General features: G+C 41.7%; 1 protein-coding gene across 1 annotated transcript in view; it reads left to right on the top strand.

Annotated features, from left to right (window-relative positions):
- Positions 1-20970, top strand: part of PARVA (parvin, alpha) — a 213068-nt gene that overhangs the window by 144185 nt on the left and 47913 nt on the right. Inside the window, 3 exon segments of the mRNA XM_006885407.1 lie at positions 1023-1112; positions 1193-1263; positions 4048-4150. Coding sequence (XP_006885469.1) covers positions 1023-1112; positions 1193-1263; positions 4048-4150 — 264 coding nt within the window.

The raw sequence follows: 20970 nt of genomic DNA, 5'->3' as shown, positions 1-20970 counted from the left end.
TCTTTCTTCGTTGTCCAACCTTTAGATGCACAGAAAGCAAATGAAAATGCCATGGCTTGGCTCAAATACACCTTAGTCTTTAAACTGACATCCTTACTCTTTAGAATTTCTGAGGCATCTTTGACTACATATTTTCCTAATGCACCACGTCTTTTGATTTCTTAACTGCTGCTACCATGAGTATTAATTGTATATCCACGTAAAGTGAAGTTATTGACAACTTCAGCCTTTTCTCCGCCTTTCTAAATGTTGTCTGTCGGTCCAGTGGTGAGGATTTTTGTTTTCTTGGTGTTGAGGTGTAACCTGTATTGAAGGCTGTAGTCTGTGATCTTCTGCAGTAAGAGTTTCAAGTTGCTTTATTTCTTTTTTTCTTTTCTGTATTTCTGCAAGCAAAACAGCACCAGTGGGATTTGAGAACTGCCACTCAGATGCAGACACATGCCTAGAAAGGAGAGATCAGGGTCCTACCACTCACTTGAACTAAAGGGATAGTGCCTAAGGAGGCATCTAGGACTCAGACATTCTTGAACAGAAGCTGGAGTTAAATGACACAGAATAATCCAGAAATACCTCAGACATTGGAGCAGGGTTGAATAAGGAGTCAAAATGGCTTATGACAGAGCCTTAAATTGGTGACCTCATTTACTCAGTCCACAAACAGATATTGGGCTTCAGCTGGAAGCCTTGGAAGAGGGGAGGCAGGAGACAGAGGCTGAAGAAAGAAGCCAGTGTCATTTGTCCCCAGATAGTTTTCCAGAGGAGACTTATTTTAGCCTTTTTTGAGACCTTTCTATTTCCTTGAGGAAAGCATGTGAGGTGACAGTTGTAAGAGGTGAGATTAAAGGGATGATTAGGTCCTTTTAGTAAAGAGAGGCTGGGGAATCGATTGCAGACAAACAGCTGGAATCTGACTGTAGTGGTTCTTATTTTTCAGTATTGATAACAGACACATTTGCTACAGAGAACCAATTCCCCTGTCATCAGTCACTGAAATGTGACTCGGCTCTTCCTTGTCTCCACAGTGTCCGAGCTTCAGGAGGAAGGGATGAATGCCATCAACCTGCCCCTCAGCCCGATTCCCTTCGAGCTGGACCCCGAGGACACGATGCTGGGTAAATGTCTCTTACCTCCTTGGACTTGAGTTCATGCCCTCAAGTGTAACCATCTCACTGAATTCCTTTTCTTTTTAAAGAGGAGAATGAAGTTCGAACAATGGTGGATCCAAACTCACGCAGTGACCCCAAACTACAAGAACTGATGAAGGTATGAAGGAAGGGGGAGGCATTCAGGCCCCTTACAGAGTCCTTGGCTGGCTAAATTGGTTGAGTACTTAAATACTGATTAAATAGTCGACAGTTCAAAGTCACTTCAGAAGACAGGCCCTGGTGATCTGCTTCCAAAACCCTGTGGAGCAGTTCTTCCCTGCACACATGGGGTCACCAGGAGTTGCAGTTAACCCAAAAGCAACTGGTGGTTGGGGGTGGTTGGTGTCCCGGTGCTTTACTAGCTCAGCGGGCGTCTGGAGACCTTCTGTGTTGCAGACAGCAGGTGAGCCACTGCATAGGGTGCCCAGCCTGTGTGAAGGTCAAGAGCATGAAAGCATTGGCATTCCCCTGTCTTGAGGTAGCTCAAGAGGACCAGCAAGTATATATTTATTAAAAATTGGACTCATCATCCAATAATATACATGGCAAATTCCCAGTGCCCAACACCCATGCCAGGGACTTCAGTCCATCTAAGATCATACTCGCCAGAAGTTTAAGGTTCACAAAGCCTTGACTTATTTTTCTCAAGGATCCTCAAAACATCCTTTGTAATAGGAATGAAATGAGGAAACGGAGGCCCCACACAAGTCAAGGTTACATGATGCTTATAGCTGAGTGCAGGAGAGAATGAATATTCAAGGAAACATATGAATGTTCACTGAACATAATGTATTTGTTTGTGAATGTTGGGGACCATTCTTTTCCTGAAACAGGCCATTCTGCACTCACAGAGGAGTGTCCCATCTCAATAAGGCCCTAGGCCCTCGTGTTGTACTCCAGGAAGAAGACTGTATGGGTTGAACTCTGCCTGTGCCTTGTTCCCTGACGGTCAGGGCATGTGTGGCATGGGTTTTAGGAGAGAGCACAGCCTATGTGTGTGTCAGTCAGGCAGCACTCGCATGCTGGGTTAAGGAGCAGAGAGTTGCTCTGAATGGTTCTGGCTTTGACATGGTCCATTGAGGAAGTGGAAGATTGGAGATGTTGCCCTTGCTCTTGTGCCCGGACACCAGATGCTGTCCAAGGGCACGGCATCCAAGCACAAGCTACCTACCACCTGGCTTCCAGGAGAAGTTAAGATGTTCCAGGACTAAATTACTTTGACCTTTTGAAGTCCATGTCAACTCTTTGTTTTCCTTTAAGATCTTCGTCAAAATGTTCCAGGAAGTCCTGCCTCATTCTCGCTCCCTCCTGTCCTCTCACCGCCTCTGTGGGGTCTCTCCTTTACTCATCTACAGCCATGAACCTCCCACTCCTAGACTTGAGTCTTATATGTTGTAACTGTTTAATCAGAGGCTCTTCTGTCCTGAAAAGTTCTTAGAGACACAGGCTGTAGTAAGAGTATGGGATTGGAGGCAGTGCCTGGTGTATAGTAGGTTTCTCAGTTATTACCATGATCTAGCCTTTTGAACAGCAGAACAAAGTGCCTTGAAGCCTCAGGCTGCTGGCAGCCCAGCCAGAGTGGAAGCCCAGCATGCTTACTGCCTGTGCTGTGACGGCAACATGAAAGAAGCTAAGCACAAAAGACTAGAGACCATGTGAGTCCATTTGTATCAAACTGTAGACAAGGCAAGTTACCAGAGGAGGGAATCATTACAGAGGGGCCCAAGGAAACACTTTCGGGTGAAAGAGCTCATCAAATTGTATATTTAAGTTGGTTTATTTTATTGTATGTAAATAATACCTTAATGAATTCTAAAAAAGAGGAAAACAGAAAAAGGAAAGCTTCTATTTTCTCACCTGAAAATTAGAACTAATAATACCTGCTGCTGTGTTGTTGCGTGGATTAATTGAGATAGCACAGTGCCCAATGGGCTTGCAGATAACGTCAGGGATAGAGAAAGGAACTCTGGTGGCATAATGCTTAAGCACTTGGCTGTTAACTGTAAGATTAGTGGTTTAAACCCACCCAGCATCTCTGTAGAAGAAAGACTTAGCAATGTGATTCTTTGAAGATTACAACCAAGAAAACATTATGGGGCAGTTGTATTCTGGAATATGAGGTGGTTACTGTTGTTTGAGGGCATATGGGGTGATGGAGTTAGAAGTGACTCGGGGCACCCGAAAATATCAGAAAGGCTGGACGAGAAGAGAGTTGGCCCCCACTGAGAGCCAGTGAGGAGAGCATGTACCTAGAGTGAAATGGACTGGTTCAGTCCCGGTCTCTGCCTACAGTGGAAGCTGTGATTTGGAAGAAATCTCTTTTTTTCTGCACTTTGTTTCTCCGCATGAGGATGACGATGGTAGTAACCACCTCACCAGTCACAGTAAGGTTCAAGGGTGATAATGAGTGTTTTATTTTTTTAAATGAAATCTGCCTTTTGTTGAGTGTTCGGTCCTGGCCATCGGGAATTCTTTTTCACCAGCTAAGGTGAGAAGTAGTTTTCCCTTCAGTTTCTGACGTGGACCATCAAAGGCTGAGAGCAGAGAAATAGCTTGCCCTGGGGTTTGTAGTGAATTGGGTAGATCTGTTCTACCAATGCTGATTTCTATAACTGCAGAGCGTGTACCCTTGCCTGGTACTAAGCCACACCACCAACAACTGTGAATGTGCCTGCCATTAGGGTAGAGGGTAAGAGGTTGGAGGACGTTAGCAAGGACACTGGTGCTACCAGTAATAAATAAATAAAGTCCAAGTCATCCAGACTCAGCTCCCTGCCCACACACTAGGTTACGTGAATAGGTCTGCTGCTTTTGAAATGCATTTAGATTTTTACTGTCCAGCATAAGAAAAGTGATCACTAAGAAAATGCCCTATGACTTTTCTCTGATTCTTCCTCTGTAGGTGTTAATTGACTGGATTAATGATGTGCTGGTTGGAGAGAGAATCATCGTGAAAGACCTGGCTGAAGATTTATATGATGGACAAGTGCTGCAGAAGCTGTTTGGTAGGAGGAGGGTGAATGTTGCACTGGAAGTCTTTGATCTACAGGTGGAGGATCACTTACTCCGAGTTAAAAGGAGCCGTTCTCCGTTCACAGCAGTCCCTTACAATAGAGTATGAGTGGATAGCGTGCAGATGACAGATCCGTGGAGCCTAGCTGTCCATTTGAAATATGCTTTAAATGAATGGCTTCTGCAAGGGGATAGTGGTGGATGGTGTTGCTCTCTTCAGCAAGGGCAGATTATCAGAGTGTGTGTATATGTGTGTGGACCTCTGTGATCTGTGGACCTCTGTGTGTGTGTGTGTACTCGCGTGCCTCTGTGATCTGTGAACTGCAGTGTGTATGCACCTCTAAGCTCTATGGTCATGTATGTATTTGTGTGTACTTTTGTGATCTATGGACCTGCACATGTGTCTCAGTGCCTCTAGGATCTACAAACCCATGTATATGTGTGTGTGTGCTTTTGTGATCCGTGGACCTGTATGGATGATTGGGTTCCTCTAGGATGTATTGGGGGGGGTGTCTGTGGACCTCTACATACCCCCTTCTACGTTGGTTACAAGTGTCTGCGAGTGTGTTCCTCTGTAATATTAGGGATTGTGTGTGTCTGACTCTAGATGTGTTGCATCTGTGAAAGGGAATATGCATCCTTGTGCTGGTTCACTACTGTTCACTAGGAAACAAAGGGCCAGTGGGTGGAGAAGGACGATTTGGTTATAATCTTGGTACTGAAAGGATAAATCGGCTTGAATGGAGGCAGGTTCTCTCTCACTGCTCCCCATTTTTATCTCTGGGCCAAACCTCACCTCTGAGTTTTCAGCTTCCCACCAGGTACCTTTATATGAATGTACCTCAGACCGAGTTCATCTATTTCCTGAAAGTTTTTTCTTTCCTTTAAGTTGGTGGAACCCCCAGCCCTTTTCCTTTGCCACCCTTGTCAGATGAGGCTCTGAGTATTGCATTAGAGCTCCAAAAAGCTGAAGCTAAAGGAAGAAATAAAGAAATCAAAGATCTGAACAGAAAATTTCAAAAGGCAGCTCAGGATGACAAAGCAAGATACTATAATGAAATGTGCAGAGAGCTGGAGTCAGAAAATCAAAAGGGCCAGACTCAGCATTTCTTAAGCTGAAGGAGTTGAAAAACAAATTCAAGCCATGGGTGACAATACTTAAAGATAGTTTGGGTAGAATGTTGAACAATCCAGGAAGTATCAAGAGAAGATGGAAGGAGTACACAGAGTCACTGTGTACTCAGAAGGAATTGGCTGACACAGAGGAATTTCATGAAATAACATATGTGCAAGAGCCTATGGTAATGAAGGAGGAAGTTCAAGCTGCTCTGAAGGAATTGGCAAAAAACAAGGCTCCAGGAGTTGAGAGCATACCAATTGATTTATTTCAACAAACAGACGCTGCCCTGGATGTGCTCACTAAGTTGTGCCAAGAAATCTGGAGAACAGCAAGCTGGTCAACTGACTGGAAGAGATCGGTATTTGTTCCCATTCCAAAGAAAAGTGACCCAACAGAGTGTGGAAATTATCGAACAATATCATTGATATCACATGCAAGCAACATTCTGCTGAAAATTATCCAAAAACGTTTGGAGCAATATGTCAACAGAGAACTACCAGATGTGCAGGCTAGATTTAGAAGAGGTCATGGTACTAGGGATATTATAGCTAATGTTAGATGGATCTTGGCAGAAAGCAGAGAATACCAGAAGAATGTCTATCAGTCCTTCATTGACTATGCAAAGGCTTTTGACTGTGTGGATCACAACAAGCTATGGCTGACTCTGAAAAGAATGGGAATCCCAGAACATTTGATTGTGCTAATGTGAAACCTATACTTGGACCAAGAGGCAGTCATCAGAACAGTGCAGGGAGACACTGGATGGTTCAAAATCAAAAAAGGTGTCCGTCAGAGATGTATTTTGTCTCCATACCTTTTCAATCTGTATGCAGAACAGATCATCCAAGACGCTGGGCTGTACGAGGAGGAATGTGGCATCAGGTTTAGTGGAAGAATCGTCAACAACCTGCGTTATGCAGATATCACAACCTTGCTAGTTGAAACTGAGGAGGACGTGAAGTGCTTGCTGCAGTAGGTCAAGGACTGCAGTCTCCAATATGGATTGAAGCTCAACATCAAGAAAACAAAGATTCTCACCACTGGGCAAATTGGCAGCATCAGTATCAATGGTGAAGAAATTTAGATAGTTAACAATTTTAGTTTACTTGGTTCCAAAGTCAACACTGTTGGTAACAGCAGCCAGGAAATCAGGGGATGAATTGCATTGGGAAAGTCAGCTGTGAGGGACCTCTCAAGAGCACTGAAGAACAATGACATCAGGCTGGAGACTAAGGTGCGCCTTATCCAGGCTACAGTCTTTGCAATTACGTGTTATGCATCGGAGAGTTGGACAGTGAATAGGAATGATAGAAAGAGAATTGATGCCTTTGAGCTGTGGTGCTGGAAAAGAGTGTTGAATATACCATGGACTGCTGCTAAGAGAACAAACAGGTTTGTCCTGGAGAGGGTGAAGCCAGAATGTTCCCTGGAATCAAGGATTCTGAAGCTTCGTCTGACATACTTTGGGCATGTTGCAAGGAGGGACTGGTCCTTGGAGAGGGATGTCATGTTTAGAAGAGTGAAGGGATGGCATAAGAGAGGAAGACCCTCAACGTGATGGATCGATTCTGTGAATGGAGTGGTGGGAATGAGTTTGTTTGAGACAGTGAGCTTGGCACAGGATAGAATGGCGTTTAGGGCTCTTGTACATAGGGTCGCTATGAGTCGCAAGCAACTCGATGGTACATAACAACTACAACAACAACAACAACCCTTGTCCCAAAATATTTTGTGTCATCAAAATGCCTTTTCTCCTTGCTTACAACTCTTTCGTGAATACATCTTTTGCCATGGTGGCTACTGCAGTGGGTTTTTGTGTGTCAGGAAGTGTTCTGCCTTCAAGTCAGAACCAATTCATTGCTCACCTTCCACTGGGTTTTCAGAGGCTATAAATTACACAAGAGAATATTGCCCATCTTTCTCCCTAGGGGCATCTGATGGATTTGAACTGCCTTCCTTTGGGTTGGCATTGTAGCTTCCTGTCCTCTAGGCCACTGGAGCTCTCTTCCCAATCTCTAGCATCAATCAAATATGTATCCTCTTATATTCTTCACAATACATCACTATCTAGTTCATATCTACATAGGCTGTCATGTTTTCAGTACTATATACATTCATTCCTCTATTATTCCGCTTCACACATTATCTATTGCTACTTATGTGTCTGTGGGCTTCTTAAGAACAGGAACCACATCTGAGTTATCCATGTTTCCCCAGAATTAGCATGCTGCCTTGCACAGGCCTTCTAGCACTTAATCAATGTGTATCAAATGAATGAATGACGAATATAAATTCTAGTAATTTCCAGCAAGCTAAACTGATTTGGTGCTCAATATCAATATTAATGAGTGTTAACCTTTAATGGCTGGTCAGCTCAGACCTATACACAGAGAAGAATTTAAAGCTCTGTAGCACATGAGGGTGTGGAGAGGCTCTGGGACTCACTGACCATCTCTCCCAGTGACAACAGCTTTAACTCCTCCAGCACACTTCTAGTTAGGATCTAAAACAGGCTCAAAATATTATATACAAAGCTTTCAAGGCAAAAGTGGCTGTAGAATAATCTTGCTTCCAAGAGGGGTTGCAAAACCCTCCATTAGGACAAAATCCACTGTCACATCCAAGGGACTCTGAGTCGAGTGTCATCAAAACTTATCAGAGATTATTCTACATCCAAGTTTTTTATGCTGAAAACATGATTCACTACAGATAGATGTAAATGTCCCTTTTTAAAAAAAATTAGACCAAAAGGCAGGGTATATCTATTTAAAACTTAAAGACAGAATACTATAGTGGAGAGAACCAGTTTACAGCTAAAAAATTGGTACACAATACAAAGAATGAGCCCTAAAGTACCCTGAGTGCTTTAGCTAGTAATGCTGTATCATTATTACTTCTTCAATTTCATAAATGTATCACCTGAGTATTAGCTGTTGATGAGAGAAATCATGTACATAGGCTAGAAAATATCTGAGAAATTTCTCTACTCTCCTCAATTTGTCTATAAACCGAAAACATCTCCGTAACATAACTCACTCAGTCATTCCCATTGCTGTAGAATCAGAACCAACTCATTGCTGTCTTTCCATCGAGTTTTCAGAACCTTAGTTTTCAGAACCTATGTAGAATCACAGGGGAGGAGATTGCCCATCTTTCTCCCGTAGAGCAGCCAGTAAATTCAGACAGCCTGCATTTGGGTTGGCAACACAGCTCCTCATCCACTAGGCCACCATAGAGCCCTCTTTATCACAAAGCCTACTTAAATATACATGTGTACAGGACGTATGACAAGGGATTCATCTCTAGAAGTTAAAAAAACAAGGAAAAAGACAAACTACCCATTTATAAAACGGGCAGAGGACATGAATGAGTGCTTCACCAAATAAGACATCCACATGTCCAACAAACACATGAAGAAATGCTCAGGATTAATGTTATTAGAAAGATGCAAATCAAAACAACAAGATATCGTTTCACTTCAGTGAAAATAGCAATATTTAATAAGATATTGAACAACAGATGCAGGCTAGGGTATAGAGAGATTGGAACTTTCAGACCCTGCTGGTAAAAACGTAAAATCGTACAGCAACTATGGAAAGCAGATTAGTGGTTCCTTAGAAAGGTGGTAATTCTACAGTCCCACTATTGTGTGCCGTGGAGTCAGAAATGACCCATAACTGACCCTTCAGCAGGTTTTCAGAGGTAGTAAATGGCACAAGAGAAGACTGTCCATTCTTGCCCATCCACAGAGTAGCTGGTAGATAACCAACCATGTGTCTTTGAGACTGCAGCACAGCTTCTTAACCATGAGGCCGCCAGAGCTGTAGCACCACTAGGTATATTGTTGTTGTTGTATACTGTCAGGTCAGAAATGACCCATAGCTGACCCTCCAGTGGATTTTCAGAGGCGGTTAATCACACAGGAGGAGATGGCCCATCCTTCACTCAGGGAGCAGCTAGTGGCCTCAAACTGCGTGCCTTCAGGGTTACAGCGCAGCTTTTTGCCACTAGGTAGATATATCCAAAAGAGTAAGAGCAAGACACAAACTGACATACTCACACCCCCATTTATTGCAGCATAACTTATAACAGCAAAGAAAAACAATCCAAATGTCCATCTGCTTGGTTAAAGTTAGTGGATACAGTGGCTAAAGAAACTGCAGTACAATCACACAAAGAAGTATTATAAATCACTAAAAAATGAACAAGGATTTTGGATGAGACTAGAACAAATTATGCTGTGTGACATAGGTCAGTTACAAAAGGACTTTTTTTTTTCTCTTTTTTCTTTTAATTTAATGAAAATTTAGAGACTTTGGATTTCTATTCATTCATTGTTTCACTTTTCTCCCTGCCCACCCCTCCCCCCCAGTATAGTCTTCTCTTTGAAAAGTAAAAGTTCCCCCTTTGTTTTACAATCCCTCCCCCCAGATCCACTCCACTATGCAACCTTCGTTTTGGACTCCTGTCATGACAATAATACCTAATCACATACAAAAGGACAATTTTAAGAGCACTAATATAGAAAGCTAAGGAGAAATTTGTTGTTATTGTTGTGTTGTTATGTGCCTTCGAGTCACCTGCGACTCATAGTAAGCCTATGTACAACAGCCCTAAACTCTGCCCTGTCCTGTACCAATCTCACCATCTCCGGCACACCTAACCCCCTTACCCCAGTCACTGAATCAACCCATCTCATTGAGGGTCTTCCTCTCCTGTGCTGTCCCTCTACCCTTCCAAGCATGACATCCTTCTCCAAGGACTGGTCCCTCATTGCAACATGTACAAAGTATGTCAGACAAGGCTTCAGAATCCTTGCCTCCAAGTAGCAGCCTGGTTCAACCCTCTCCAGGATGAACTTCTTCATTTTCTTACCAGTCCAAGTTATATTCAGTGCTGTTCTCACACCACAGCTCAAAAGCATCAGTTCTCCTTCTATCCTCCCTAGTCATTGTCCAGCTCTCTGACACATACAAGTGATTGCAAACACAATGGCCTGTATCAGGCACACCTTAATCTCCAGAGTGACACCATTGCTCTTCAGTACTTTGGAGAGGTCCCTAACATCAGATTTTCCCACCACAATACATCTTTTAATTTCATGGCTGCTGGTGCCAAGAGTGTTGACTGTGGAGCCAAGCAAACTAAAGCTGTTAACAATCTCAATCTCTTCACAATCTCATCTCAGTCTCATCCTAATGCTGCCAATTGGTCGAGTGGTGAGAATCTTTGTCTTCTTGATAATGAGCCTCAATCTACATTGAAAGCTGAAGTTCTTGACCTTCTGCAGCAAGCACTTCAGGTCCTCCTCAGATTCAGCAAGCAGGGTTGTGTCATCTGCATAACGCAGATTGTTGATGAATCTTCCTCTAATCCTGATGCCACATTTCTCCACATAGAGCCCAGCCTCCCGGATAATCTGTTCTGCATAAATGTTGAAAAGGTATGGAGATAGAATACATCGCTGATGCATATCCTTCCCAATTTTGAACCATGCAGTATTTCCTTGCTCATTGTGACGACTGCCCCCACGTCCAAGTATAGGTTTCACATTAGCACAATCAAGTGTTCTGGGATTCCCATTCTTCTCCAAATTAGCCACCATTTGTTTTGATCCACACAGTCAAACACTTTTGCATAATCAATGAAACACAGATAGACATTCCTCTGGTAGTCTCTGCTTTCAGCCAAGATCCATCTAACATTAGCTACAGTATCCCTAGTACCATGACCCCGTCTAAACTCAGCCTGCACTTCTGGTAGTTCTGTTGATGGGCTGTTCATTGTTTTTGGATAATCTTCAGCAGAATCTTGCTTGCATGTGATATCAATGACATCGTTCGATAAGTTCCACACTCTGTGGGATCACCTTTCTTTGGAATGGGAACAAATATAGATCTTGTCTAGTTAGTTGGCCAAGTGCTTGTCCTCCAGATTTCTTGACACAGCTTGGTGTTCATATCTAGGGCAGCATCTGTTAGTTGACATATGTCAATTGGTATACCAATTTAATATATCAATTCCTGGGGCCTTACTTTTTCCCAATTCCTTCAAAGCAGCTTGATTCTTCCTTCATCACCATAGGCTCTTGCTCATATGTTGTTTCATTAAATTCTTCTGTGTTTGCCAATTCCTTTTGGTACAGTGACTCTATACTCTTTCCATCTTCTTTTTATACTTCCTGGATCATTTAATATTCTGCCCAAAGCATCCTTAAGTGTAGCAACTTGAGGTTTGAATTTGTTCTTCAGTTCCTTGAGCGTAAGAAATGCTGAGCGAGTTGGGCCCTTTTGATTTTTCTGACTCCAGATCCTTCACATTTCATTGAAATAGTTTACTTTACACACAGAATTAATATCTGAAAATATACAAGGATGGGGAAAAGCAAGAGCTGGGGGACGAGGGTGAGGGGAGCAACAAGCTCTTTTTTAAAAGGAGAAAAACCAGAAAGATAGATATTGTCAGGCAATAGACCCAAGGGTGGCTCGTATTTATAGTGCACTGAAGAAAGAAAGAGAGAGAGAGGGAGGGAGGGAGGGAGGGAGGGAGGGAAGGAAGGAAGGAAGGAAGGAAGGAAGGAAGGAAGGAAGGAAGGAAGGAAGGAAGGAAGGAAGGAAGGAAGGAAGGAAGGAAGGAAGGAAGGAAGAAAATGTGTTTGAATATTACTTTTCCTGAAAAATCTCCCATAGCATTTGTGGATCTACAAGCATATGTGTCTTTGCAAGTAGGGGGGAAAATAAAACCACATTTTGTTGTTTATGTACAGAGAAGCATAAAAACACATGCAAGTCTATAGATATTTATATGTGTGCCACACTTGGCCAACTGACTGGAAGAGATCTATATTTGTTCCCATTCCAAAGAAAGGTGATCCAACAGAGTGTGGAAATTATCGAACAATATCATTAATATCTCATGCAAGCAAGATTCTGCTGAAGATTATCCAGAAACGACTGGAACAGCACGTCAACAGAGAACTGCCAGAAGTCCAGGCTGGGTTAAGAAGGGCTCGTGGTATTAGGGCTCTTGTAGCTAATGTTAGATGGATTTTAGCTGAAAGCAAGGAGTACCAGAAGAATGTCTATCTTTGTTTCATTAATTACACAAAGACATTTGACTGTATGGATTGTAACAAACTGTGGCTAACTCTCAGAAGAATGGGAATCCCAGAACACTTGATAGTGCTGATGTGAAACCTATACTTGGACCAGGAGGCAGTCGTCAGAACAGAGCAAAGAAACACTGCATGGCTTAAAATTGGGAAGGGCATGCACTAGGGCTGTATCCTGTCTCCATACCTTTTCAATCTTTATGTAGAGCAGGTTATCCGGGAGGCTGGGCTCTATGAGGAGAAATATGGCATCAGGATTGGAAGATTCATCAACAATCTGCGTTATGCAGATGACACAACCCTGCTTGCTGAAACTGAGGAGGACCTGAAGCACTTGCTGTGGAAGGTTAGGGACTTCAGTATGGATTGAGACTCAATATCAAGAAAACAAAGATTCTCACCACTGGGCCAATTGGCAGCATCATAAATGGATGGTGAAGAGATTGAGATTGTTCACAGTTTTGGTTTGGTTGGCTCCACAGTCAACACTCTTGGCCTCAGCAGCCATGAAATTAAAAAACGTATTGTGGTAGGAAAGTCTGCTGTTAGGGACCTCTCTAAGGTACTTCACTTCGTGCAAAGATGTCAGTCTGGAAACTAAGGTGCACCTGATACATACTATGGTCTTTGCAATCACTTGCTATGCATCAGAGAGCTGGACAGTGACTAGGGAGGATAGAAGGAGAATTGATGCCTTCGAGCTATGGTGCTGGATAAGAGTGTTGAATATACCATGGACTGCTAGGAAAACAAACAGATTTGTCCTGGAGAGGGTGAAGCCGGGCTGCTCCTTGGAGGCAAGGATTCTGAAGCTTTGTCTGGCATACTTAGGACACGTTGCAAAGAGGGACCAGTCCTTGGAGAAGGACATCATGCTTAGTAGGGTGGAGGGACAGCACAGGAGAAGAAGACCCTCAATGAGGTGGACTGATTCAGTGACTGAGCTAATGGGGGTAGCTGTGTCGGAGATGGTGAGATTGGCACAGGACAGGGCAAAGTTTAGGGCTGTTGTACATAGGGTTGCTATGGTTGCAGGCAACTCGATGGCACATAACAACATATGGATCTGATGTATATGGACCTCTATGATGTGCTTTTAGGAATCTCTGAGTAACTCAGACTGCTTGTCTGAAAATTTGGCAGTTCAGACCCACTTAGATGCACCTTAGAACAGACCTGTTGATCTGCTCTACATACAGGGGGTCCCGTGAGTCAGACAGCACCAAATAATAGCATGTGGGTTTATGTCAGGAATTTCAGGGAGGAGTCAGTCTGGAGTTTGAGTTTGGGGTGACCTCTTGGACCTTGACTTTCTTTTTAGCTATTTACCTACCTTCCTTCCTTCTCATCCAAGATTCCCAAGTGTCCAGTACGGTCATCTTCTTTCCTACGTGATTAGACCTTCTTAGTATTACATCTTGGCCTCTCTTCTTTTCTTTAATATGCTTTTCTTGGATAATTTCATCCGCTTTCTATAATTCTGTCACTTATTAATCAATCATCTTTGCCTCTGGAGCAGCCTTCTCTTTGAAAGTTTGAGATTATTTTTTCAACTCCCTTTCAAACAAACCATCTAGCTGTCCCACAGACACAGTGAAACTAATCTGCCCCAAAAGGGGCTTCTCCTCTCCCCCTTCTCCTCTAGCCCCACTGTCTCTCACCTTGGTGCTTGGCACTGCTGCTTCATAGCTAGTTGCTCAAGTTAAAAACCTAGCATTCATCATGGATTCTTCCTTCTGCCTCATCCACCACGTTCTGTTAGTCACCAGTATATACAAGCAGACTTCAAAGATGGAGTGGGTTCAGTTCTAGACCACAGCAATAAAGCAAATAGCATAATAAAGTGAGTCACATGCATTTTGCGGGGCTTCCCAGTGCATATAAAAGCTATGTTTATACTATAATATATTAACTATGTAATGAAATTAGAAAAAAGTTTGATGTATTTGGAGATCAAAATGTGACACAGAGACACAAAATGGGCACATGCTGTTTGAAAAATGGGGTTGCCAAATAGAGAGCTGCCAATACAGAGTTGCGACAAAACTTCAGTTTGTAAAAAAACTGCAGTACCTACAAAGCACACTGAGACCAGGCGTGCCTGTACTCCTGTGTGAGTGAAGTCTGTCTCATTTCCACATGATGTGGTGGATGTCATGCACTTAGACAAGAACTCAGTAGTCTAGGTGCTGTGTTAGCGGTAGCTTTCACTGTTCTCCAGACACACTGCCGCCACCTGAGCTCATGCCCCATCCTCTTTCCTTGGCTTCTCTGGCTCCAAAATGCTCTTCTCTGAGCAATGCCATTTCCTGTTTTGATGGCACTCTGAAGACCGTCCCTTCATGGATGTTTCTTTATAGTTCACTAATTGTTTCAGCACTTAAACTCATAGGCCATTTGTGATTTTTTTTAAAAGTTTTAATTATGAACTAGACTTATGTTAAAGTGGCAAAGATAATACAGAATGTTCTTCTGTACCTTTCACTCACCTCACCTGGTAGACTTGCTCTGTATCTTATTTAACCATAGTACAAGTACCAAAACTAAGAAGTACACTGCAGTCCAGTCCTTAGGTAAATTGCACTATTTGTTCAGTAATCACCAGTCTCCTCCAATCTAATAGTGCATAATATGTCGGACAACTAACCAAAGGTTAGCAGTTCAAATCCACCAATTGTTGTATAGGAAAAAGATGGGCAGCGCCCTCCCATTAAAATGTACAGCGTGGGAAACCCAATGGAGGGTTGCTATGAATCAGAATTGCCTTAACAACAGTGAATTTGGGGTGGCTTGGTGTTTTTCTCTTTCCTTTTGATTAAAGGGTACTATGAGCCCTGAGGGTACAATATTAAAGCTCTTGGCTGCTAACCAAAAAGTTGACACTTTGAACCTGCCAGTCTCTCTGAGAGAAAGATGCTTCTGTAAAGTTTACAACCTCAGAAATCCAGTGAGTCAATTCTACTCTCTTGAATGTCGTTGTGTTCCATCGGGTCAGAACCAACCTTCCAGCAGGTTTTCAGAGACTGCCCATCCTTCTCCTGAGGTACTCCACTGAGCTGTGTGCTCAGCTGCTGGATTTGAACCATGGGCCTTTGGGATTGCAGCACAGTTTCTTACCACTAGGTCACCAGAATCAACCCAACAGCAATGTGATCTCAGTCTCAACGGGCTGTTGTTGTTGATGTTGTTGTTAGGTGCCATTGTGTTGGCTCCAGTTCCCTGTGACTCTAGTACAACAGATTAAAACCCTGCCCGATCTGGCCCCATCCTCAGAGTTGCTGCTGTGAGCAGGCCCACTGTTGCAGCCACGTTTTCAGTCCATCTTGCTGGAGAGCTTCCTCTTTTTTTTTCTTTTTCTTTCCCCCACCTACCTTCTACTTTTCTAAGCATGTTGTCCTCCAGGGATTGACAGCACCACCCCCACACCCAATAACTTGCTCAAAGTATATGAGATGAAGTCTTGGTGTCTTCACTTCAAGGAGCATTTCTGGTTGTACTTCTGCCAAGACAGATGTTTGTTCTTTTGGCAGTCCAAGATAATGTTAACTTTTACCAGCACCACAGTTAAAAAAATCATATGCATATGAGGTGCTTGAAAATATCATGACTCGAGTCAGACAAACCTTAGTATTCAAAGTGGCATCCTCTCACGTTGGTACTTAAAAGAGGTCCTTTGCAGTAGAGTTCTCCAGTGCAGTAAGAGTTGTTGTTGTTGTTATGTGCCATCCAGTCAACTGCAACTTGTAGTGATCCTATGTACAATAGCTCTGAGCCCTGATCTATCCTGAGTACTGGGCAGTTATTCGGGGCAAAGAAAGTCTCAATTCCCATTCATCTGATGTTTTCTCATTGTTATACTGAGGTTATGATTTAAAAGGAAAAACACCATAGAGCAGCTCTGCCCTTCTCAGTGCATGGCATTAGGGAGTGCAATGATATTATCCTAAGTACCAATGATGAGGTTAACCTTCACTACCTGGTTAAGACAGTAGCTGCTGTGATTATCATTTATAAAGCGACTGTGTTTCTCTTTGTAATTAATTTATTTGGGGGAAGACACAACAAATTATGGCTAACCTTAAGAAGAACGGGAATCCAAGAACACTTACTTATGCCCATATGAAACCTATACCTAGAACACGAACTGTTGTCTGAAGGGAGCAGGAAAACACTGCATAATTTAAAATCAGGAAAGGTATGTGTCAGAGGGTTGTAGCCTTTTTCCATATCTATTTAATCTGTACATAGAGCAAATCATTCGAGAAAGTGAACTCTATGAAGAAGAAGGTGGTATCAGGATTGGAAGAGACTCATCAACAATCTGTGTTATGTAGATAAAACAATCTTGCTGAAAATGAGAAAGACTTGAAACACTTGCTGTAGAAGATCAAAAACTACAGTCTTCAAAATGGATTGCATCTTAATATCAAGAAGAAAAAATCCTCACCACTGGACAAATAACCAACAAACATGCTGGATGGAGAAAAGATGGTCAATAATTTCATCTTACAATGTGTATTTCATTCATATTCAATGCCTTTGGAACCAGCAATCAGGAGACCTATTGCTCTGGGCAAGTCCATTGTCAGATACCGCTCCAAATTGTTAAGGAGCAATGATGTCAGTTTGAAGACTAAGTAGCATCTGGTTCAGGCCATGATCTTTTCGGTCACTTGTTATGCATGTGAGAGCTAGATAGTAAATAAGGATTACAGAAGAAGAATTGATGCCTTTGAGCTGTGGTGTTGGAGAAGAACACTGAACATCCCATGGACGGCCAAAAGAACAAACAGATATGTCTTGGATAACGTGCAACCAGTGTGCTTTATGGAGGCAAAGATGACAAAGTTTCATCTTACAAACTTTGAGTTGCTAGGAGAGGCTATTGCTTGGAGAGATCAGAAAAAAAAAGGAAGAACCTCAACCAGACAGATTGACACAATTACTACAGCAATAGGTGCCAGTGTGTCAGTCAGATGATGAGACTGTCACAGGATGGACAGGATTCAGATCTGTTTTTCATAGGATCACTATGAGTCATACTCTACTTGTTGACACCTAACAATAACATTCTGAGAGTATGTAAATATTTTTTTGTTCTGGAATTTTCTCTATTTTATTTCACAAATAAAGTTATTTCATTTTATGAAAAAGGATAATGAGTGTTATTTTGCATAATTAATCAACTCTAACTATCTGCATGTATAATGATATACACCAAATCTATAATAGTCTCACTCTTTTCAAATTCATATTGAACACTTCTATAATTCAGTTGTATCCATAAAACAAATTATTAATAGACTGAATCCTTTGGAAAAAGTCTCCCCCATGTATTTGGATGGTGAGCATTCATCTCACATAATTCAGGCATATTATTAGCAGGGGCCAGTCTCTGGAGAAGGGGATCATGCTTGGGAAAATAGAGGGTCAGAGAAAGAAAGGACAGCCCTCCGCAAAATGGGTTGACAAGGTGTCGCAGCAGTTGGCATGAGCACAAAAGACATTATGAAGTTGGGAGGGTGTTGTTTTGTTGTACATGGGGTTGTTTGGAGTTGGAGCCCAATAACACCTAATAACAATATATTTGGAAATTTTTTAAGTGTCTTTAATAACAGGAACTACTCAAAACAACCAAGAGATATCATCTTACCCCAGTAAGAATAGCAAAATTCAACAGAGTAGCAAACATCAAATGCTGGCGAGGTTGCAGAGAAACTGGAACCCTTTATTCACTGTTGGTGGAAGTGTAAAATGGCGCATCCACTCTGGAAGGCAGTATGGTGCTTTCTCAAAAAGTTGGAAATAGAAATACCCTTTGAGCCAGCAATTCCACTACTGGAAATATACCCTAGAGAAACCAAAACTGCCACCCAAGCAGGTATATGCACACCCATGTTTATTGTGGCTTTGTTCACATCAGGAAACAACCCAAGTGCCCATCAACAGAATAATGGGTAGAGAAGCTGTGGTATATTCACACAATGGAATATTATGCTGCACTGAAAAACAAAGAACTCATGAAATATTATACAAAATGGTGACCCTGGAGTACATTATGCTGAGTGAAATATCTGTCACAGAAGGACTACACAGTGCCACTCTTGTAAAATGCAACTGACATCGGAGTTGGGGAGAACCTAAGAAAAGAGGGAATAAATAATGTATACTGCATTGAAACAGATGAGGGAGAGAACTATTTGAAAGGAATATAGAATTGGGTATAATTTTCATGACAAGATTACAGAAAAATGAAATTCATAGTAAAGTGGACTGTGGACTTGCAGGGAATTGTGTAACAATGAAAGATTTTTTTTTTCTTTTCCAAGAGAAAAACGAACGAGGAGGAAGTGGGGGCAGGGTGGAAAATGTGCAACAATGAATGAATGAATGGGGGAAAAAATAAATGGAAAGAATATGCTGTAAAAAATATATGTTGCATTAAAAATCATTAATTTAAAAAAATTAAATTTAAAAAAAATCACAGGAACTACTCATACCAGTCAGCATGTTTTATGTGTGTTATTATTTGAAAGGTGGGTACCATATTAATACGATATGGTATACATGGCACTGTGTTAGAGCATTTGAGTTCTCCCACCATTTATAATAATTGAGTTTCTTCAATTCTGCCTTGATACTAAACACTTTTTGAAAATAGTTTCCTTATTTTCTAAAAATAATCTCTCCAAAAACATATTTGTATGCTATCTTAAAAATCAAGAGAAAATTCACAAAATAACCTACCTGAAGATGTTTTCTATACGGCATCCTATTTCAAAGTCTGGATTCCTGCTGGAATAGTGATTAAAGAATTCAACTACTAATTAAGAGGTTGGCAGTTTGAACCCACCAGCTGCTGTGCAGGAGAAAGATGACACCATCTGATTCTGTGACGATTTACAGCCTTAAACCCCTCTGGGTGTGCTACTCTGTGCTCCAGGGCCAGTCCAAGTCTGAATCGACTTGATGGCAGTGGGTATTTTGAATGTTCTAAAGTCCTGTCTAATGGCTTGTAACAAGTTAAGCTAATGAACAATTTGCAGAATTATGGAACACATGAATAACAATTTCATAGTAGAATAAAATTTCAGCAACATAAAAGCTTCGTGGAGCTAGTTGAGATTAGCCTAATAAAAGGGGAGAAATGAAAAACTAGGAGTCTTGGGGGAAAAGAGTCATTAAATTTTGGCCTGCATTGAGGAAAATTGCTATTTTAACTATTAGGGATATTTGAGTGGGTCTCTCAAATTTTGAGTATTGACTACTTTAAAAATAAAACGGGTAGTAGGAATTGAACAGATCCACAAATGAGTATTTTCTTTTTAAAATGTCAAAAAGTGGAGATAAGCAAGATAGCCAACAGTGTTGGTTTTGTTTTGCTTTTTGTTAAATAATGTTTCATTGTGTTTTCAGTAAAGGTTTATGTTCAAATTCAGTAATCTCTACATAAGTTTTGGGGGATATTGCTTACACTCCTCTCAATTCTTAAAAATTTTATTGGTTTATGTGCATTCATTCATATACATTGTGTTTCATGCATGTATACTGTATTTTAAACAATCGTTCATTTACCTTGCGTTTTATACAATCCTTCATTTACCTTGTGTTTTATACTGTCATCCATATATATTGTATTGTATATCATACTTGCTATTTGTATAGGCCTATTTTGGTATATGCCTACATTGGTATATACTTTCTGATCTGGGAAGTATTAAAAGAAGATGGAAAGAATATACTGAGTCACTGTATCCAAAGGAATTGGCAGACACAGAAGAATTTAATGAAACAATATATAAGCAAGAGCCCATGGTGATGAAGGAAGAAGTTTAGGCTGCTTTGAAGGAATTAGCAAAAAATAGATGGTATACCAGTTGACATATTTCAGCTAACACATGCTGCCCTGCATGTGCTTACCAAGTTGTGCCAAGAAATCTGGAGAACAACCACTTGGCTAAGTGACTGGAAGAGATCTTTATTTGTTCCCATTCCAAAGAAGGGTGACCCCACAGAGTGTGGAAACTATAGAACAATATCATTGATTTCACATGCAAGCAAGATTCTACTGAAGATTATCCAAAAATGACTGAAACAGCACATCATCAGAGAGCTGCCAGAAGTCAAGGCTGGGTTTAGAATGGGTCGTGGTACTAGGGATATAGTAGCTAATGTTAGATGGATCTTAGCTGAAAGCAGCAAATACCAGAGGAATGTCTATCTTTGTTTCATTGATTATGCAAAGGCATCTGACTGTGTGGATCATAACAAACTGTGGTTGACTCTGAGAAGAATAGGAATCCCAGAACACTTGATCATGCTAATGCGAAACCTATACTTAGACCAAGAGGCAGTCATCAGAAGAGAGCAAGGGAACACTGCATGGTTTAAAATTGGGGACGGTGTATGCCAGGGATGCGTCCTGTCTCCATACGTTTTCAACCTGTATGCAGAACAGGTTATCGGGGAGGCTGGGCTCTATGAGGAGAAGTGCAGTGTCAGGATTGGTGGAAGATTCATCAACAATCTGCGTTATGCAGATGACACAACCCTGCTTGCTGAAACTGAGGAGGACCTGAAGC

This window comes from Elephantulus edwardii, unplaced genomic scaffold, assembly GCF_000299155.1.
Source record: "Elephantulus edwardii isolate Elephantulus edwardi_28Jun2011 unplaced genomic scaffold, EleEdw1.0 scaffold00044, whole genome shotgun sequence".
Lineage (NCBI taxonomy): Eukaryota > Metazoa > Chordata > Mammalia > Macroscelidea > Macroscelididae > Elephantulus > Elephantulus edwardii.
The sequence above is the reverse complement of the archived record's forward strand: the minus strand, read 5'-3'. Positions and strand labels throughout refer to the sequence as shown.